The sequence below is a fragment of the Hyperolius riggenbachi genome, chromosome 4 (assembly GCF_040937935.1).
Source record: "Hyperolius riggenbachi isolate aHypRig1 chromosome 4, aHypRig1.pri, whole genome shotgun sequence".
Classification (NCBI taxonomy): Eukaryota; Metazoa; Chordata; class Amphibia; order Anura; family Hyperoliidae; genus Hyperolius; species Hyperolius riggenbachi.
In genome coordinates, this window is record NC_090649.1 from 275,192,353 (window position 1) to 275,213,955 (window position 21,603).

The window sequence follows — 21,603 nt, forward strand, 5'->3', positions numbered from 1 at the left end:
CTCTCCTCGATCCACACCAGTTTGCATACAGGGCTAACAGATCCGTAGACGACGCCATTAACATCAGTCTGGCGTACATCAGGGAACACCTCGATAGACCAGACTCCTACGTCAGGATCCTGTTCTTGGACTTTAGCTCCGCATTCAATACAATCTGCCCAAACATACTGACAGACAACCTTGCGCATCTCGGAGTCGACCCCACACTTTGCGAGTGGGTAAAGGACTTCCTCTCCAACAGGACGCAACAGGTGAAGTTTGGCAACTGCCTCTCCAGTGTGAGAACTACAAACACAGGAGCACCGCAGGAATGCATTCTGTCCCCCCTCCTGTTCTCACTGTATTCCAACAGCTGTACATCATCCGCTGACTCCATAAAGGTCATCAAATTCGCTGATGACACTACCATCATTGGGCTCATTGGCAGGGAGGGGGAACACGACTATCGCAGCGAGATCGAGAGAACCTGTAGATGGTGTGAGGCCAAAAATCTTGTTCTAAATGCAGCCAAAAGAGTGGAACTGATCTTGGACTTCAGGAGACGCCCACCCACGCCACAACCAGTCCTCATCAATGAGACTGAAGTGTCCAGGGTATCTAGCGTTAGGTTCCTTGGAACAACACTGACTAGTGACCTAAGGTGGGGCAGAACACCTCCAAAATCCAGAAGAAGGCCCAGCAGAGACTGTTCTTCCTACGCTAACTGAAAAAATTTGGTATGCCACAGAAGCTGCTATCCAGTTTCTACACTGCCACTACTGAAGCCACCCTTTGCTCAGCCATTATTGTGTGGCATGCAGGAGCGACTGTCAGGGATAAGTGTAAACTTCAAAGAGTCATCAGCTCAGCAGAAAGAGTCATCGGCTCTCCTCTGCCACCTTTAGACCTCCTCTATACAGCTAGATTGAAGAAAAGGGCTGACAAGATTTCCCTGGACCCCTCCCACCCAGGCTTCCATTTCTTCAAGCTTCTTCCATCAGGCCGTCGCTTCAGAACCATCCGCCCAAAAACCAACAGGCGAAGGGACACCTTTTTTCCTCAAGCAGCCCTCCTGCTGAACTCCTGCCACTCGAGGGGCACTCTTGCCCCACTCAGCTCAAAGACTCTAGGATAGGGTACACGGGAGCCCATTGCTGCGTAACCATCGATTATTTTCTAGTGTAATGCCTGCCTGTCATTTGATTGTTTTCATTGTGTTCGTCTTAGTGTAAATTCTGTCTTTGTTCTACTGCCAATGCCATGTGAACCACAACCAATTCCGGGTACGACTTTGGTCACACTTGGCGAAATAAAGATTCTGATTCTGAGAGCTTTAAATGTGCATCATTGAGAGCAGTAAAAGACTGACAGTACACCTGCCTTCCCATTGAGAAGAGTGCACCTGTGACAGTATTTCTGGTTGAAACAGTGTCAGTTTGAACCGTTGGGCAACAACAAGCCATGGAAACCCCCAGCTAAATTAGCATGCCCCCCCCCCCCCCATTGGATTAAATTCCCCTGTGTGGCTAGTAAAATTAATGTATAGAACTCACAGAGAAACATACTTGCGAAGATGCATTTCGAATGATTGCACAGCACCCCGAAAATTTACCCTGCTTCATTTAATATTCTCACAAGACATGCTGTAGCTCAACACAGTAGCACACTTGTTGGCTGTGAGTCTGTGACAAACAAACTGCACGCCCTAAGCCACTCCTTTCTTCCTCTGTCAGGACAGCAGTGACACCTCCTCCTTTCTGCTGTGCAAGTCAATTGGAACATTGCCACTCTCCTGCCTCCCCCGTCTGCACTCACTGTCAGACTCCTCACACAGCACAACAAGCTGATTTTCCCCAATGATGACCTCTTCACCTTGCTCCCCTCTCGATACTACTGTGACTGCATGCTGTTAATGTAAACACAGTACAAAACACAGTACAAAAATGCTGCCCCCTGTCTCTGCGCCTGATGCAAATGTTTCACCTTGCTTCATGAGAGAACCGGTCCTGTACATGAACATCACTAGTGGCTGGTAAAAACACTCCACACCTACACACCTTTCCTTCCCTAGCACCCTTTCCCACATTGCTGAGTAGCGCTGCATCACAGTGTAAAATGTCCTGCTCCAGCACTGTCTTCTGTTTTTCCTGCCAGCTGCACGCTCTATGCTTGCATGCCTTCAGCTCCTGATCACATGACATGCATTCAGAGCAGGATGTACACTATGAGGCTTAAAGCATGTAGCTGTTTGGAACAACAGAGGAGACCCAGAGCAGAAGTGGAGCCGGTAAATTTTAAACTACTTAACTGAGCTACTATGCAGAAGGGGGAGGAGCGGGCCCTTATAGCTCTCAGCCCCCTTCTTCCCACAGTTGCTATAGTTATGCCATTTCATTTGAGACTGTACAATAAACGTTAAATCTTAATTAAAAACAATGTGGCCTTTTAGATTTTGGCCCCTTACATGATTGAGTTTGACACCCCTGGTCTAAATTGTGCACTTGTTCCTCTCCCACACCTTTCAACACACAGGTGCTTGTTTTTTTTTTAATACTTCTAAGGATTTATCAGAGGCACATAAGATAAAAGGCAAAGGACGTAGAAAAGGTAACACAGAGGTGAAGCTTGTAGTGCATTCCTCAGACACTGCTGTTTTGAAAAGGAGAGACGTTAGAAATGCATGCAAGGAGGGAGAACAGAGGAAACGTATAAAACAGTTTGTGGATCAAAATTTCAGGATATAATGAAATCAATTGTAAATAACAATAAAAGTGTTTTTGATTTTTACTTGGCCTTCTGGGACCGAGATACACTTTATAACAGTCAATCAGTAGCGCTATGCGAACCATATCTGGTAGGCTACCACATCAATCTTCCACCTCCAGAGATCCCATATACTTGCAGTATATACCTGAATATGCAACTCAGTGCACAGGGAATACAAAATGGAAATCTCTCAGTGGAATATCCAAGTAGTAATATTTATTTGAGTTAAAACATCCAAAAGTGCAGTAAAAACACTCACATTTAGAGGGTCCTACTGCAGTAGGGACCCTCTCGGCAAACACGCTTCCCACTCAGTGTGGTACTAAACACAAATATTTACGATCATACGTGCAGGAATGCCAGTATCCCCTGATGACGGGGGAAGGCCGAACCTAGTCGGGACGAGAGCGGGCATTCCTGCACGTATGATCGTAAATATTTGAGTTTAGTACCACACTGAGTGGGAAGCGTGTTTGCCGAGAGGGTCCCTACTGGAGTAGGACACTCTAAATGTGAGTGTTTTTACTGAACTTCTGAATGTTTTAACTCAAATAAATATATCTACTTGGATATTCCACTGAGAAATTTCCATTTTGTATTTCCTGTGCACTGAGTTGCATATTCAGGTATATACTGCAAGTATATGGGATCTCTGGAGGTGGAAGATTGATGTGGTAGCCTACTAGATGTGGATAGTGTTATAATTTAAGTAGGCCTCAGTTACTTGGCCTGAGTTGTATGTAAAAGGCTTGACCGCAGTGTATGCCTTTAAAATAGATAGAGGGTTGGTGATGCAGGCAGAGGCATCTCAGGGTCTGCGTGTAGCAGAAGATACACGCAGATACTGAGAACATGTTCCTAACAGAAGGCCATCGGCCACTCTGACCTCAACAGGAACAGAAAACATTGGCTATGTTTACTAAACATTTCACATTCCTGCATCTGGGTCAAGTGCCTCATTGATTATTAATCGAGTAGGCGGGTATGATGACACCACGAGTGGGTCCACCAATAGACTGATATAGGAGGTGGCGAAGATGATGTCATATTTAACTCTTTCCTAGTCGGTATTAAAGGGGGTGCGAGCGATGGGAACTCACTTCTGCTTCTTCCCTCTGCACTAGCTCGCAAGGCCGACTGGGACCTCTAAACATGTTATTCCTTACTGTAATCTGATATAATGTATGTTGTACATATGTAGTTTAGTGTAACGTAGTTAGGAAGAAGGTACCTGATAGACTTCAAGAGGGAGTCTAATCAAGCCGCTATAACGCAACATGGAAGTCTGCTTTGCCAGGAGATGAATGTATCTATCTGTATTCCTGTTTCCTGAATAAATAACGTAAGAAGCCTGAGAAAGTCTATATCCTGTTTGCTGTGTGGAGAGTCAAGTGATCTCACAGTCTGTGAGACGATGGTGTCGAAGCAAGGTGATAAGAACAGTTTATAACAATTGGTGCCGTGAAACCCTTCCCTGCCTAGCAAAACAGGCAGACGGAGCCGGGGGCCGAGGTAGTTTTCAAGATATTCCACAGCAGAACAAGCGAAATAGACGGACACGGACTGTGAAGCTTATCAAGCTAATACTGATAAGTGGGTGTGTGGGAGCCGAGCACACGCGGGCTGCAATTCGTGGAAACCAGCGGCGAACCGCGTGGATGTTAAACTTTGACTGGAAGTGCACATCAGTCATAGCCAAAACCGGGTCGCAGGTGACTGGAAGCTCCGAGGCCGGCTGGCAGCTGCCGCTGGAGATCGATCCGCTGAGCCAGTGTGGGTACACAGAGATGGCTCAGTAATTCCAGGGGGTCCACTCAAGGTTCGTGAAGTTGCCACAAGCTGGTCGAATTCGCAGGCTTACAAAGTCTTCTGCTCAGGCAAGTATGGCGTTTCGTTTATTTGGTTTTGTAGCAATGTTTGTGGTCTGTTATATATGTTAACAGTCTGCATGATGTGTTTTTTTCTACAGCTGTGTGTTATCTTTCTGTGTTATGCTAAAGTGTGGGCAGCGTATATAGTTTCGTTTTCTCTCTGGGCAGTTCTGGGCTGGGAGGGATGCCAGCGATGTTTGTTGTTCTCTCGTGCTCTCTCACGCAGATGGTGGATAGTGGGGAGGGCAGTTAGGGGGAGGAATGGAGGGAACATAGTTGGGATAACGAGAGCAGCCCAGAATAGTGGGGATACTGGTTCAAGTCAATGCTATTAGTTCGTTAGTGCTACGTGATGCTTCTGTAATCTCAGCATGATTCAGTGTCATGGGTTTTATTGGTTTTTTTTCTGGCGGATCGCAGAGCGTAGGTTTAGTGGGAAGGGGGGCCAATACAGTGCATCATCCCACCCCCCTCTCTACAGATTGGGGGAAGCACGGTTGAGGTTTGTGTCCGCGGATATCTGTTAACAGCTGGAATGATTTGTTAAGTTTCTGTCACTCCGCATTCCAGGCAAAGGTTTATGATATGAGTAAAGGTCTGTGTAGTTGTGGAGAATTCCTTCTGTTCAGGATGTTTTGTTTCAGCCGTCATAAGATCGGAGTTCTGTGGGAAGCTTTTGAGTGCACGGGGTTGGGTGCATGTTTTTTTTTCCTCCATCTACATGTCCAAGATGATTTGCGTTTTTTCTGGGAGGAAGATAGGAAATTTCACACACTGCGGTGTCTGTTTTGCAGGTATACGAGAAAAATATATATGCTGAAATGTTTAGTGTGCATATGCCTTGTATGTTCTAACTGGTTTTTTTTCCTGATGTGTATAGGGTTAAGCGGTTGCTACGGGAGATTGATAGCAGCCATCTTGGCTGGCAGTCCAGGACTCAAAATGGCGGCAGTGGAGAGAGCCCGCCCCCGAGAGTCATGGCCCCCACACGTCATGGCAGGGGGGAGGAGGGGCTGGGGGATCCACGTCACGTCAGGCTGTGCTCGCGGCTCCGGGCAGAGCAGCTGAAAGGGAGGGGGGTAGAAATACAGAGACATTCTCCTGTGTGTCTCGGTTCTCACAGTATTTCCCCAGAGCTTCTCCCTGGGTCCATGGAAAGGAATGCCAGAATAGGAAGTGTTTCCCAGCTAGGTGCAGGGAATCACGTAGCAGTACTGATCAGAAATGGGTCTGTACTGTGTTGCTTATGGGAGTATTCCTGTGAGTGGGGCACCTTAATGGGTGGTGCAGCATGAGTTCCCAATAGGAAAGGGGGGACAGTGCATCAAGGGGGTGCCGGAGGTGGAAAAAAGGGAGTTGACCAATCCGGGTTTCCGGTAACGTTTTTTTTCCGGTTTTTGTCGTGGACAGGGCCAGAGCTTGACTGAGAGGTCTATGCTGGGCTGGGGCTGTTTTTTTGTGCGGTTTTTTTTTCTCGTCCACTGATTGGTCAAATATGTTTTTTTTCCAGCTCCTATCAATTGTAGCACAAAGAACAAGGACTGACAACAGTTCATGGGGCAATTATACAGATGATAAAATTGCCGTTTACAGAGTGACAGTGTATCAGTACGCTGTTTGCCATGTGACTACCTACCAAGTGGGCATTCAGGGATCTGCATACAGGCATGTGACGCTGGTATGCTTAGCCCTGCACCCTGTGTAGTTTAAGTGTAAAGTGCTCCTTCCTACAGGGAGGCAGCCAGTTTTTGGTAGTTTAGGTGGTGGCACGGCAAACATTGATCAGAGGGTACAACACACAGAACTTCTAGCAGAGCTGGTATCGCAATGAAGTTCTAGATAAGTTAATGCGACCATGGGTAAGTGCATTGCAGGCTCACCTGCAAAGCAGCATCAGGTGTGGCATCCGTAATCTGTGCATGCGACGGCCGCGCATGGACAGATAAGGGGGGATGTGGAGTGAGCTGCAATGGGGTGAGAGCTTCCAAAAGTGAAGCGAGCTTCCATAGGTGAAGTCCGCGGGAGCAAATTTTAAACAGGTAAGTACTGAGGATAGTACTGAGGTAGGGGGGTGAAGTTTAACTCCAATCTACCAATAAGAGTAAACAGAGTTCAGGAGAACCATAAAGCAACGAGATCAATTACGATATATATTGATCAATTTAAAGTGTAAAGAGTACAAGCCGCAGGGCGAATCCCAAATCATTAATAAGAATTGATTTGTTTGTATTTCGATTTCAGGTGTTTGGCAATATGGAATTGAGACAGCTGCAGTGCTGGCAGCAAAGATGGAGATGTCAGTCGGATAAGCGAAAGGTTCCAGATGCCAATCTAAGCTTGGAGGAACACGAGATTCCTGAAATCGGAAAGAGACTAAACCACGAGATTCCTGAAATCGGAAAGAGACTAACAAAACTGTCGGAGCAAAGCATAATGCAAAGTGCTAATGTTTTTCTTTCCCAGGGTGGTGCTTTTATGATGAAGTGTACCATGCTGATGGTGATCCTAGGTTGCCATTCCGTCCTAGGAGAACGAAGAGAGGACATTCTCATGTATAATAAGGGGTTAATGAGAATGCAAGGCCCAAGCATGTTAATGTTGGGTGACAAAGGTACTGATCCTTTCACACCTCCCTCCGCTTGGCACAGATGGACCATGCAGGGACGGAGGAAAGGAGCACTTGTGCCAGGAGAAAGCAAAGTTCATGGCACAATGTGGGTGAAAGGTCTGAAGGGTCAAGTGTGCGGGCAGTGGGAATTTAATGGCAGTGTAAATCTGCTATTGAATGCCACACTCCCAGAATCAATGCACCGATCCAAAGGTTTGTTAAAAGGTACATTGCAGTACAATGGGTACATGCAAAAGGGGGAGTGTGTGATTCAGGGGTACCTTGTCTTGGTTATGCAGAGTGAGATGGGTCCAGATTGGAGAGGAACGAGCAGGAGGCGTCAATTCTCTTACCAGAGAGACGCAGGGGACCACATCACACTCTGGAGCTACCAACAGAGAGTGCCTCTGAAACAACTATACACACATAAAGGCTGGAAAGCCAAGGGTGGGAGGTTCTCGAAACAAGAAGTAAAAATCGAGATCAAGCCACATTTCCAGGTGACAAAGAGGGTGGGGAGAGCGGTCCCGGGGGAGGGAAAGCCCACACAGGGAACCCCATTCACACCACACGGGTCACAACAGGGGACGATATTACACAGTCCATATGCAACAGCTTATCCTCATGAGAGTTGGGTAAGTGAAGAGGTACTCTTAATCGAAAGATTGCAGAGAGTACAGTCTTCCCGACCTCAGGTACATATTGTGCCTCAGGACGTAAGGGGGGAAGAGGTCCAATCAGGACAGCTGGGGACATATTTTGTCAGCGAAAGATTGGACAAGGGGAGGTATATTAATTTTTCTGGAGAAGGATCTTTTGCATGGCAGCTTCGAGATGTTTGGGTGAACAAATGGAAACGGTGCAACATTCCTTTAGGCACCGCCACTTCCTTAGTTCCCACCTCAACCCGTGTCTTACACCAGGACCTGAGAGGTCAACCTTTTTTGGTGCTAGACAGGGAGGTGAAACAAGTAGAGTTGTCCTCATGTGGGCAATTCTTGCAGAAGTACCTGCGTTGGCTGGGGCAAGTCAAATTTAGTGAAGATGCCTGCAGGCTCAATAACGCAGAGTGCGAGGCTACCATTCAAAAGATCCACCCTGAAGCCCAACCGATAGTTCCGGTGGCTGAAGGAAAGGTTTGGTTTTTTAACATAAATGATACATTCAAGGTATATTCTCATAATTGTTCCGATAAGGGGGCGTTTCCAAGGGGAACATATTGTGTGAGTGGAGATCCCATATGGATCCTGTCATCCAGGTTGGATGACGTTGTTTCTCAAATTGTTAAGAGAACTCTAAAGGTCAAAGTTTCACGGGTAGTTCCCGTCCTGAAAGAGAACACGACATGGGACAAAGGGGAACAGGTTTTGATCCAAGACGACCACATTTTGTTACAAAGGTTAAACAAACAGTACACTAAGTTAGAGGTAAGATTTCACCATAATACAGGTGATCTTAACGAGGTAGAACACAAAAATGAGCAGGTGAGTTCCAGTCTGCCCTGGTGGACAAAGGTTCCGGTGATGTTCCAGGGACACTCGGACGGGGCATCTGCAGTTCCAAAGTTCTTTCTACACCCACTGGTCGTCTGGATGGGGATGACAACTTTAGGCATCGTTATCCAGGTGAGGTTGCGGGTTAAAATTACGTAAAATAAATTAACCGGTCCAGAGATTGGTGCCTCATAAACAATCTCCGGAACCAATAGTTTAAATTAAGGGATCTACAGGGTTACGGGTATAGGTTTAGTAGTACCTAGGAGCTGATTGTATAAAGGCGCTCTTTTAGAAGGCACCTGGCACTGCTCCGTTTTGTAACAACCAAACGAGTTTCACTTTTCTGTGGTCATGCAAGTTTGTGAGTGATACGCAAGTGACGCAAATGCTGAGCATGTGATATTGAGGGACTTAGAAGTAGGGCTTCCCCAGAGAGCCTGGTTACAGGAAGACCAAGAGGTCTTGCTCTCTCTCTTCCAGGGGTAACCGCCTAGAGCAGAGAAGTTGTGTGAGCACGAACATCGAAAAGTGAAACATACAAGAAAGAAACCAGGTACTGGTAGGTTCAGACGCTGGGATCTGCGGGTCAAGCCGTTTTAGGGGGGATTGTTATAATTTAAGTAGGCCTCAGTTACTTGGCCTGAGTTGTATGTAAAAGGCTTGACCGCAGTGTATGCCTTTAAAATAGATAGAGGGTTGGTGATGCAGGCAGAGGCATCTCAGGGTCTGCGTGTAGCAGAAGATACACGCAGATACTGAGAACATGTTCCTAACAGAAGGCCATCGGCCACTCTGACCTCAACAGGAACAGAAAACATTGGCTATGTTTACTAAACATTTCACATTCCTGCATCTGGGTCAAGTGCCTCATTGATTATTAATCGAGTAGGCGGGTATGATGACACCACGAGTGGGTCCACCAATAGACTGATATAGGAGGTGGCGAAGATGATGTCATATTTAACTCTTTCCTAGTCGGTATTAAAGGGGGTGCGAGCGATGGGAACTCACTTCTGCTTCTTCCCTCTGCACTAGCTCGCAAGGCCGACTGGGACCTCTAAACATGTTATTCCTTACTGTAATCTGATATAATGTATGTTGTACATATGTAGTTTAGTGTAACGTAGTTAGGAAGAAGGTACCTGATAGACTTCAAGAGGGAGTCTAATCAAGCCGCTATAACGCAACATGGAAGTCTGCTTTGCCAGGAGATGAATGTATGTATCTGTATTCCTGTTTCCTGAATAAATAACGTAAGAAGCCTGAGAAAGTCTATATCCTGTTTGCTGTGTGGAGAGTCAAGTGATCTCACAGTCTGTGAGACGATGGTGTCGAAGCAAGGTGATAAGAACAGTTTATAACAGATAGCATAGCTCTACTGATTGACTGTTATATCTTGCTTGTGGTGTCCTGGATACACCTTTGCAGTGGCTGAAGTGACTGGAGTACAGTTTATGCTACCACTTTGGGGCGTCTCTTATACAAAGAATACGAGATACATTTTAGGTCGCATTCACAGTGGCACGTTGCAGAGCTGCGTTATAAAGTCTTATAACGCATTTTACCGCACTGCAATGTTAATACTAAGGAACGTTCACAGTGCGACGTTAAAGTCGTGTTGAAAATGTTGCATTGTGGTAGCTCACTGCTTGCAGTGCGTTACCTCTTAACGCAGACACGTCACATTAAACCGCAACGTCCCACTGTGAATATGCCCTATAAGAGTACCTGAATTGACACGTGACATGATGAGATAAACATGTGTATGTACAGTCTCAAGTCTACGGGCTGGTGCAAACTACAAGAGCTTTACTAAGTGCATTGTGATTTTAAAAGCTCTTACTAATGTTATCTTATGTGTGTGTTCACACTGGACCGATGTGATTTTGTAAAAATTCCCCATAGCATTGCATTAGTAAGAGTTTTTAACCTTTTCAGCCACACGAATGTGAGTCGTCCATGCAGTTTGCAGGGCTGTGCGGGCAATCGTGCGGGCAGAAACCCGTGAGCGCCATGGTCCCAGAGTCAGGGGGGATTGGTGAGAGGGGACAGAAGTCTCCTGAGCCAATCTGTTCTTGTATGGCGAGAATGATCACTGTTTTTATGGAAAAACAGTGATAATTTTCAGATTTAGTAGCGATTGTGCTCCGCGCTCCTACCCGCTCGCTCGTTCCCGCCGCTCCAGCCACTAATCATTGACCCTCTAAGTCACTGTGATCGCTGGCATAAATGAGAAGCTTCACTTCTGAAGTAACACAGCCATGCATTACTTCCTATTTGCATACTTATGGTACGTAATAGAAAATAATGCGCAAGGACATCTTGTGGCCAAATAGTAAAATTACACCTACAGACATTAGGGACTTTAATGTTTTTAATATGCATGTCAAGAGGGTATATTATTATTAACCACTTGAGGACCACAGTCTTTCTACCCATTAAGGACCAGAGCCTTTTTCTCCATTCAGACCACTGCAGCTTTCACGGTTTATTGCTCGGCCATACAACCTGCCACCTAAATGAATTTTACCTCCCTTTCTTGTCACTAATACAGCTTTCTTTTGGTGCTATTTGATTGCTGCTGTAAGTTTTAGTTTTTATGATATTCATCAAAAAAGACATGAATTTTGTAAAAAAAATGACTTTTAACTTTCTGTGCTGACATTTTTCAAATAAAGTAAAATTTCCTATACATTTGAGCGCGAAAGTTATTCTGCTACATGTCTTTGATAAAAAAAAAAACATTCAGTGTATATTTATTGGATTGGGTAAAAGTTATAGCATTTACAAACTATGGTGCCAAAAGTGAATTTTCCCATTTTGAAGTATCTCTGACTTTTCTGACCACCTGTCATGTTTCATGAGGTGCTAAAATTCCAGGATAGTATAAATACTCCCTAAATGACCCCATTTTGGAAAGAAGACACCCCAAAGTATTCACTGAGAGGCATGGTGAGTTCATAGAAGATTTTATTTTTTGTCACAAGTTAGCGGAAAATGACACTTTGTGACAAAAAAATAAGTTTCCATTTCTTCTAACTTGCGACAAAAAAAAATGAAATCTGCCACGGACTCACTATGCTCCTCTCTGAATATCTGTGGGGTGTTTTCTGTCCTGGCATTTTGGGGGGTGCTAAATTGTAAGCACCCCTGTAAAGCCTAAAGGTGCTCATTGGACTTTGGGCCCCTTAGCGCAGTTAGGCTGCAAAAAAGTGCCACACATGTGGTATTGCCGTACTCAGGAGAAGTAGTATAATGTGTTTTGGGGTGTAATTTTACACATACCCATGCTGGGTGGGAGAAATATCTCTGTAAATGACAATTTTTTGATTTTTTTTTTTTACACACAATTGTCCATTTACAGAGAATTTTCTCCCACTCAGCATGGGTATGTGTAAAAAATACACCCCAAAACACATTATACTACTTCTCCTTTTATTTTTTGTCACAAGTTAGTGAAAAATGACACTTTGTGAAAAAACAATAAAAATCAATTTCCGCTAACTTTTGACAAAAAATAAAATCTTCTATGAACTCGTCATACACCTAACAGAATACCTTGGGGTGTCTTTTTTCTAAAAAGGGGTCACTTGTGGGGTTCCTATACTGCCCTGGCATTTTACGGGCCCAAAACCGTGAGTAGTCTGGAAACCAAATGTCTCAAAATGACTGTTCAGGGGTATAAGCATCTGCAAATTTTGATGACAGGTGGTCTATGAGGGGGCGAATTTTGTGGAACCGGTCATAAGCAGGGTGGCCTTTTAGATGACAGGTTGTATTGGGCCTGATCTGATGGATAGGAGTGCTAGGGGGCTGACAGGAGGTGATTGATGGGTGTCTCAGGGGGTGGTTAGAGGGGAAAATAGATGCAATCAATGCACTGGGGAGGTGATCGGAAGGGGGTCTGAGGGGTATCTGAGGGTTTGGCCGAGTGATCAGGAGCCCACACGGGGCAAATTAGGGCCTGATCTGATGGGTAGGTGTGCTAGGGGGTGACAGGTGGTGACAAGAGGTGATTGATGGGTGTCTCAAGGTGTGATTAGTGGGGGGAATAGATGCAAGCAATGCACTGGCGAGGTGATCAGGGCTGGGGTTTGAGGGTGTGGGCGGGTGATTGGGTGCCCTAGGGGCAGATAGGGGTCTAATCTGATGGGTAGCAGTGACAGGTGGTGACAGGGGGTGATTGATGGGTAATTAGTGGGTGTTTAGAGGAGAAAACAGATGTAAACAATACACTTGGGAGGTGATCAGATGGCGGATTTGCGGGCGATCTAATGGTGTGGGTGGGTGATCAGATTGCCCGCAAGGGGCAGGTTTGGGGCTGATTGATGGGTGGCAGTGACAGGGGGTGACAGGGGGTGATTGATGGGTGATAGGTGATTGGCAGGGGATTGACTGGTGATCAGTGGGTTATTACAGGGAAGAACAGATGTAATTAATGCACTGGTGAATTGATAAGGGGTTGTCTGAGGGCAATCTGAGCGTGTGGGCGGGTGATTGGGTGACCGCAAGGGGCAGATTAGGGTCTGATCTGATAGGTAACGGTGATAGGGGGTGATTGATGGGTGATTGACGGGTAATTAGTGGGTGTTTAGAGAAGAGAACAGATGTAAACAATACACTTGGGAGGTGATTTGACAGTGGGTTTGCGGGCGATCAAATGGTGTGGGTGGGTGATCAGATTGCCCGCAAGGGGCAGGTTAGGGGCTGATTGTTGGGTGGCAGTGACAGGGGGTGATTGATGGGTGATTGACAGGTGATCAGGGGGGATAGATGCATACAGTACACAGGAGGGGGGGTCTGGGGAGAATCTGAGGGGTGGGGGAGGGGGTCATCAGGAGTCCCCAGGGGGCAGTTTAGGGAATTTAAAAAAAAATAGCGTTGACAGATAGTGACAGGGAGTGATTGATGGGTTATTAGGGGGGTGATTGGGTGCAAACAGTGGTCTGGGGGGTGGGTGTCTGAGCGGTGCTGTGGGCGAACATGGGGGGGGGGGCAGATCAGTGTGTTTGGGTGCAGACTAGGGTGGCTGCAGCCTGCCCTGGTGGTCCCTCGGACACTGGGACCACCAGGGCAGGAGGCAGCCTGTATAATACACTTTGTATACATTACAAAGTGTATTATACATTTTGTAGCGGCGATCGCGGGGTTAACAACCCGCCGGCGCTTCCGAACGGCTGGCGGGTTGTCGTCGCGGGTGGGCGGAGCCAGTTGCCGGGGGAAGCGCGCGTCATCAATGACGCGATCGCTCCCCCGGCATGCCGAAAGGACGCAACGCCCTTGGGCGTATTGCAGTCCTTTCGGCGTCCACTTTGCCGCCGCCCATCGGCTGTGGGCGGTCGGCAAGTGGTTAAATGATGTCAATGTAAAACTGAAAAATTGCAGCTTTATTTCCAAATAAAATAATGTCACCATACATTGTACAAGGGATACAATTTAGATCTTGCAATAACTGGGACAAATAGGAAAATAAAATGTGTGGCTTTTATTCACAGTTTTGCGTTTCATCGATAAAATTATAATGGCCGAAATATGAGAAATAATATTTTTTATTCAATTTTTTTCTTATTATTCACATTAAAATGCATTTAGTATAAAATAATACTTAGCAGAATGTAGCACCCAAAGAATGCCTAATTGGTTGCGAAAAAAAACAAGGTATAGATCATTTTGTTGTGATAAGTAGTGATAAAGTTATTGAGGAATGAAAGGGAGAAGCGCTGAAATGTGAAAATTCCTCTCGCCCAGAAAGTGAAAACCACACACGGGCTGAAGTGGTTAAAATCTCTAGTGTTTAAAAAGCTTTTGTAGTTTGCACCAGCCCTATATTGCACTAGGCTGTATTCCTCTTCTCATTTATCTCACTGTAAGGGCTCATTCACACTAAGGGTGTTTTTGCCCTTTTTTCCAGCGCAGGCAATTTTTTGAAATAGTGCACAAAATGCTTGTGCAATTGATCTCTATGAGAAAGATCATATCAGCACATTGCGTCCGCTTTGTGGTCTGCAAAGCGGTGCCTGTACCATTTTTAAGGTGTTTTTACTATAATGGAAGGTATAGGAAGAAAAATAAACGCTCACAAAACCGCTTTGTGCGGCAATTGCGTTCGCATTTTTTTAGAATATATACATTGTATTTATTCTTTTCCAGGTCAAAGAGTTAACTTTCTGACTTGCGTCGGGGAGTGAATGATAAAACCACTCTGGAAAAGCGCTTAGAAAACCGCTTTTACCAAAAACATGGTGCGCAGTGGATCATCGGGAGGGGGAAAAAAAGCTGCACAAAATCGCAAAACGCTTGCATTTGCGATTACGATTTTAGATGTGAATGAGGCCTTAGGGTAAAAATACAGAACAGTAAATTACACGCTCTATAGTGGGAGTCTGACTGAAGAGTAACTCTCCCTGAGAGTTAATGCATGTGAGCAGTTGACAGAACAAATCTGCATTTGTACTACTCACAAAAGGTCCAAAAGTGAGGCTAATGATATGCTACTGAGATTTAATTCAAAGGGGGATTGCATCAAATCCATGCATCAAAGAGTTTATTGGAAAGCAGTCAACATAGATGGGCCAGTCATCATTTATGCACACACGGATGTCCCTTATCAGCTACCTATGGACTGCTAGCAGGAGCACTGACCACAAACACCACTGAAAACAGGTCTATGCTGCATATAGTGGCATTTCTTTACCTCAGTCAGTGTGGGAGCTGAAAAATATAAAAAAATTAAAAAATATTAAAAACTACTGTCACAGAGTCAGTTTTACCTTTTTAGATTCAAAATTAGCCTACAGACTGCCAGGAAACAAGACATTTTTGAATTAGGACTACAGATGCTATAGTTGATCTCAGCAGTTTCTCTTCACTTTAGGTTTGCTTTAAACCCCCTGGCAGTATTCCTGAGCTGAGCTCGGGCTGAGTGAAAGGAGCTGAAAGCGGTAAGCCCGAGCTCAGCTGGGGCTAGCTTAAACCACCACTCCTGCTTGTTTCCTGGATCCCGCTGGCTAACGGGACTCCAGGCTTCTCTCCCGGCCACCAGGATCCCAGGATGGCTGAGCAGTGGTGTGCAGCGGTGCAGCATGGCGTTGAGAGGCAGCGTGGGAAAAAATTCTTAAAGCTGATTGGCCTAATTATGCATTGTATTGGATACAAGGAGATTTGTATCTTATGCAATGTAGTCATTTGGTTCTCAGCTGCGTCTGAGCTAAATGCTTGTGTGATCTGATTACTTTTCTGCCTATCTGTTACCGATTTTTGCTTGGATTTTGACTATTCTCTTTGTTTGCTGCCTGCACTGATTTTTGCCTGGACTTTGATTGCTTTACTGTTACCGACCTCTGCCTGGATTTCGACTACACTCTCTGCCTGCCCCCTGTACTGACCTCTGCCTGCCTGTCATCTGCTATGGCGCCTGCCTCCAGAAGGCGTCTCACACCGGAAGTACTGGTGGATTTTGAGGACAGCGATCTACAGTCACTGGTGGACTTGAGTGACAGCGACGCACCTGGAGATCTGTCATCTGACCCAGGTAGTGAGAGCGACAGTTACTCTATCACCACCGGTCAGCGATGTCTGCATTTGGTGCCCCATTGACACCAGTCAGGCTCTGCCACCGCCTCCACGTTTCCCTTTTACTGGGGAGCCTGGCCTGAAGGTAGACTGTGAACACAACCCCCTGGTCTACCTGCAGCTCTTTTTTTTACTGACGTGGTCATTGATAAAATAGTGGAAGAGACAAACCACTATGCCACACAAGAACTGGCTGCTCTACAAGGGCGCTTTTCCAGGAGCAGGACATTTGTCCCCTTTTCGGCCTAATTATTCTGCCGGGGGTGGTAGGGGAAGCCCCTGCAGAAATGGTATTGGTCTACCAATAAAATTATTGCGACCCCTTTTTTGGAACGGTGATGTCCGAATAACGCTTCAGTTTGATTATGGAGTTTTTGCATTTCTCCAACAACATCTTCTAGGAGTCCACCTACCCTGCGCCAAAACTTCAAATATCTGGGAAGTGCATCAGATGGTGGTTGACAACTTCCGGAAGTATTTATGTACCGCAGAGGAACAGAAGCGTAGTCTGATGGCCTATAAGGGGAGGCTGAGCTGGATACAGTATATAGCATCCAAGCAGGCCCGCTTTGGTGTAAATTCATACTATGTGAGTCAGGTTACATCTGGAACACTATAATGGTTCAGCAACTACGGAGTGGCGACATCCTCTGTACTTTCACTGGTTGAGCCTTTACTGAACAAAGGCTATTGCGTTACCACCAACAACTATTACAGTTCATAATTAATAAGTTATAGGGAGCCTAGATAACAATCAATATAAATCTTTAATCCTATATCAAAAAACCACAGCTAAGTCACACATTTTAAAATAAATTAAAACTCTCGTTTGATATAGTGCCACAAATTACAGGGATACCCAAAAAGCTCGTATAGGTGCACCTATAATATTCAAGTACCGGTATTATTTTTCTTCAGGCCCCTTTAAGGATACTCCTGCAATCATCACCATATCAGTCATCAGTATGCTTATCTTCAATCCTACCCGTGTGCCAGCGTGCACGCCTCTTATTCAAAGAATACGCTCTCATTACAGGCATAAATATGCCAAACTTTTCAGCTTTAGTAACAACCAGACGTTATGCAGTGATCTCTTGGGTAAACAGAAGCATAGAGATAAGCGGCAGGCAGAAGCGTAACTCACCACAAGTGAGTGCGAGCAGACAGCTCCAGCAATTAACGCTATACAGATCTTCCAGTGTTTGCCATAACTCACGTGTCCTAATAGGACTTCACGGAATCCGCTGCTGCTTCAAACCATCAGTTTAGACCAGGCATAATTCACTTTCAAAGGTCGAGCTATGGTGGCGTCCGGGTGCACAGCTTACAGGAAGAGAGCGGAGGCATGGGAGGATCAGCGTGATGACGTCGGAACAGGTGACGCGTTTCACCTATCGGCTTCTTCAGACGTGTGTAAATGCTGGTTGGTCAGTACATAGCTTTTATATCACCACCTGACCAATCTGCATATTCATTGTATATCATTAGCTGCGAGCTACTGATGGGAGCCATCTTGTGGTCTTTTTTGAGAATGCAGCAGCACTTTTATTACACAAATACTTTTAAATTCATGTCACTGTTTAACCCAAAGGGTTGCATAGAGTTGCACTTATAAATCCATAGTGACTCTTTTTTCAACAATTGATTGTCAAAGTCACCCCTCCTGGGGCTTATTTTCAATTTATATATTCCCATAGCCTTTAGAAATTTTAGGTCAGAATTATGTGCATCCTTAACCTTCCTGGCGCAGGAGGATATCTCAGCCCCTGGTGGGGCAATTTGCCCCATTTAAAGTGCTGTACGCGCAGCTAGCACTTTGCTAGCCGTGCGCACAGCTTGATGCGGCGATCGCCCGCATGCAGCGGCGGAAGAGGCCCCCCCCCCCGCCAGAGCCCTGCGCTGCCCGGACCAATGAGTTCAAGGCAGCGCTATGGGCTAGATCGCAGGCATCTGACGTCAGGACGTCGGCTGACGTCCATGACATCTTTCCGATCGTCGCCATGGCAACAGGAGAAGCCAAACAGGAGAAAGCGTTATATACGCGTTCCCGTTTGCTATTGATGCCGGCGACGATCGCACTAGAGGGACATATGCGCCCTCTAGTGGTGTTTCATGTAGCTACCACTTTGGTAGATTTACATGAAACAAAAACAAAACAAAAAAAATGAATTTCTGCCTATTTGGCAGAAAAAATGAACTGCCAGGAGGGTTAAAATGCATAGCAATTGGACTTTTTTCACATTTGTTATTAATATTATTTACATGCTCCTGGATCCTGGCCCTTAAAGGTCTATACGTTTTACCTATATAGATCCTATTGCAACTACAACGCAGTTGATATATAACTCTTTCCGTACCGCAATCAATATAATCCTTAATCTTAAAGGTGACTGATTTATCCCAGTTAAAGAAGGTCTCTCCCTTTTGCATGTAAGGACACATAAGGCAGTCGCAACAGTGAAACATGCCTTTCCCATTCCTTTTTACAACACCCGGTTTATCTTTTGACCCAAATTCACTACTCACTAAGATATCTGAGAGATTTTTCCCTCTCCTTGTAGCTATATGTGGGTAATCCCCCACTAGCTCCTTAATAATCGGGTCCCTTTCCAACAAATGCCAGTGTTTTGACAGTATGTCCCTAATTTCTTTGTGATGTGATCCGTAGGTTGTGGCCACACCGATCACATCACTGTCCTTTTGATTAATTTGCTTACGTCCACATGCAAGTAGGTCAGATCTTCCCTTTGAGAGTGCTTTGTAATCAGCTCTGTTGATAATGTGTCTAGGGTAACCTCTTAACATTAGTCTTGTCCTTAACCTCCTTGGCGGTAACCCCGAACATAGTTCGGGGTAAGCCGCCGGAGGGTGCCGCTCAGGCCCTGCTGGGCCGATTTGTTTAATTTTTTTTTTTGCTGGACGCAGCTAGCACTTTGCTAGCTGCGCCAGCACACTGATCGCCGCCGCCCCGCTCACGATCGCCGCTATCAGTCGCGCCGCAAGGCCCCCCCCCAGACCCCGTGCGCTGCCTGGCCAATCAGTGCCAGGCAGCGCCGAGGGGTGGCCCGGGACTCCCAATGACGTCCCGACGTCAGTGACGTCATCCCGCCCCGTCGCCATGGCGACAGGGGAAGCCCTCCAGGAAATCCCGTTCTTTGAACGGGATTTCCTGATCGGAGATCGCCGAAGGCGATCGAAGAGGGCAGGGGGAAGCCGCTGAGCAGCGGCTATCATGTAGCGAGCCCTGGGCTCGCTACATGATATAGGAAAAATTTTTTTTTAAAAAAACTGCTGCGCTCCCTCCTGGCAGATTTTTTTATACCGCCAGGAGGGTTGAAGAGAACCCGAGGTGGGAATTTATTATGCTAGTGGGGCACAGAGGCTGGTTATGCACAGTAACACCAGCCTCTGTTGCCCCATGCTTTGCCTCAATCAGCTGGAGGGAAGGAACACGGGCAGGTAGCGCCGATGCGGGGGAGGCGGGGGAGCGGCGCTGACAGACAGCGCTTAGGTAAACATTGTGCTGGCGACGCGCTGCGTGTCGCCAGCACTGCGGGGGCTATAGCGGCGCACAGGGGGGTCTTTGAGGCACAGCATGGGGCAACAGAGGCTGGTGTTACTGTGCCAGCCTCTGTGCTCCACTAGCATAATAAATTCCCACCTCGGGTTCTCTTTAAAGAGAACTTACACTGAGTAAAAATATTTAAAATAAACACATGAGGTAACTTCAAATGAACATTACAGAGTTACCTTGCCATCAGTTCCTCTAAGAAGCTCACCGTTTTCTTCTGACAATAATCCCTTCCAGTTCTGACAATATTTTGTCAGATCTGAAATATATCAGTTGCTGTCAGTAAAATATCAGTTGCTGTCAGTTATAGCTGAGAGGAAAACTGATGTACCAGGTAATGTCCATGTTTCCCTATGGCTCAAGTGGGCGATGTTACAGTTTAACTGTGTGCTGACCAGAAAGCTGTTATGGGTAATGGCCATTTTCAAAATGGAGGACGGAAAATTTGCTTGATCACAGTGAACAGGACGCGGGACAGGAGAAAGACACCGAGGAGTAGACTACATGGAAGCGAAGTATGACTTGTGTATGCTTATTTTGACTTTTAATTTTCAGTTCAGGTTTTCTTTAAAGAGACTCCGTAACTAAAATTGCATCCTGTTTTTTATCATCCTATAAGTTCCAAAAGCTATTCTAATGTGTTCTGGCTAACTGCAGCACTTTATACTATCACTGTCTCTGTAATAAATTAATGTATCTTTCCCCTGTCAGACTTGTCGGCCTGTGTCTGGAAGGCTGCCAAGTTCTTCAGTGTTGTGGTTCTGCTATGAACTCCCCCCTCTCTGCACACTGCCTGTGTATTATTTAGATTAGAGCAGCTTCTCTCTTCTCTCATCTTTTACAAGCTGGATAAATTGTCCTCTGAGCTGGCTGGGCTTTCACATACTGAAGAATTACAGACAAGGGCAAAGCTGTTTGCAGGAAGAAAAGAGCAGCCTGAAACTTCAGTGCATGAGAACAGGGGGAAGAAACACACAAATGATCTCTTGAGATTCAAAAGGAATGCTGTATACAGCCTGCTTGTGTATGGATGTATTTTTCTATGTGTGGACATACTGTACATCAACCTACTTCCTGTTTTGGTGGCCATTTTGTTTGTTTACAAACAAACTTTTTAAAACTGTTTTTAACCACTTTTAATGCAGTGAGGAGCGGTGAAATTGTGACTGAGGGTAATAGGAGATGTCCCCTAACGCACTGGTATGTTTACTTTTGAGTGATTTTAACAATACAGATTCTCTTTAAGTCATTTGCCTCATTTTTATAGTCTGCAACATCACTGCAGTTTCTGCGTCACCGCATGAACTGCCCCATAGGGACAGCCCATTTTTGTGATGGCAGATGTGCACTTTTGGCGGGCAAGAGGGTATTCCCTGCTGTTTCTTTACAATAGATCTTGGTGGTTAGAACATTGCCATGTTTGCTGATCATTAAATCTAAGAAGGATATTTTTAGGGGGCTCCAAGTATTTATTACTGCTCAGTGCCGGCATAAATCTAGATTTTGGGCGGAGGGGAGTATGTAATTTTAAAGTTGGGTTATTTTGGTCCACTTCTCGGAAAAGGTCGTCCAAGTCAATATCATCGACATCAACAATCTCAGAAACATCATTATTGTTTGCCGAGCTTTTGGCATACATCCTCTTAAGGAGAACTCTTCTCATAAAAAGTTGAACATCTTTGAACGCTTCGAATTCGCATCCTGATTGTTTAGGGCAAAAACTCAAACCCTGTTTCAATA

General features: G+C 45.7%; 2 protein-coding genes across 5 annotated transcripts in view; one reads left to right on the plus strand and one right to left on the minus strand.

The window, feature by feature from the left end:
- Positions 1 to 21,603, minus strand: part of FIG4 (FIG4 phosphoinositide 5-phosphatase) — a 576,719-nt gene that overhangs the window by 21,431 nt on the left and 533,685 nt on the right. The window lies entirely within an intron of this gene.
- Positions 5,230 to 9,926, plus strand: LOC137503797 (uncharacterized). Its single transcript, XM_068231292.1, has 2 exons — positions 5,230 to 5,410; positions 6,858 to 9,926. The coding sequence occupies exon 2, from the start codon at positions 6,870 to 6,872 to the stop codon at positions 8,874 to 8,876; it is 2,007 nt and encodes a 668-aa protein (XP_068087393.1). The 5' UTR covers positions 5,230 to 5,410; positions 6,858 to 6,869; the 3' UTR covers positions 8,877 to 9,926.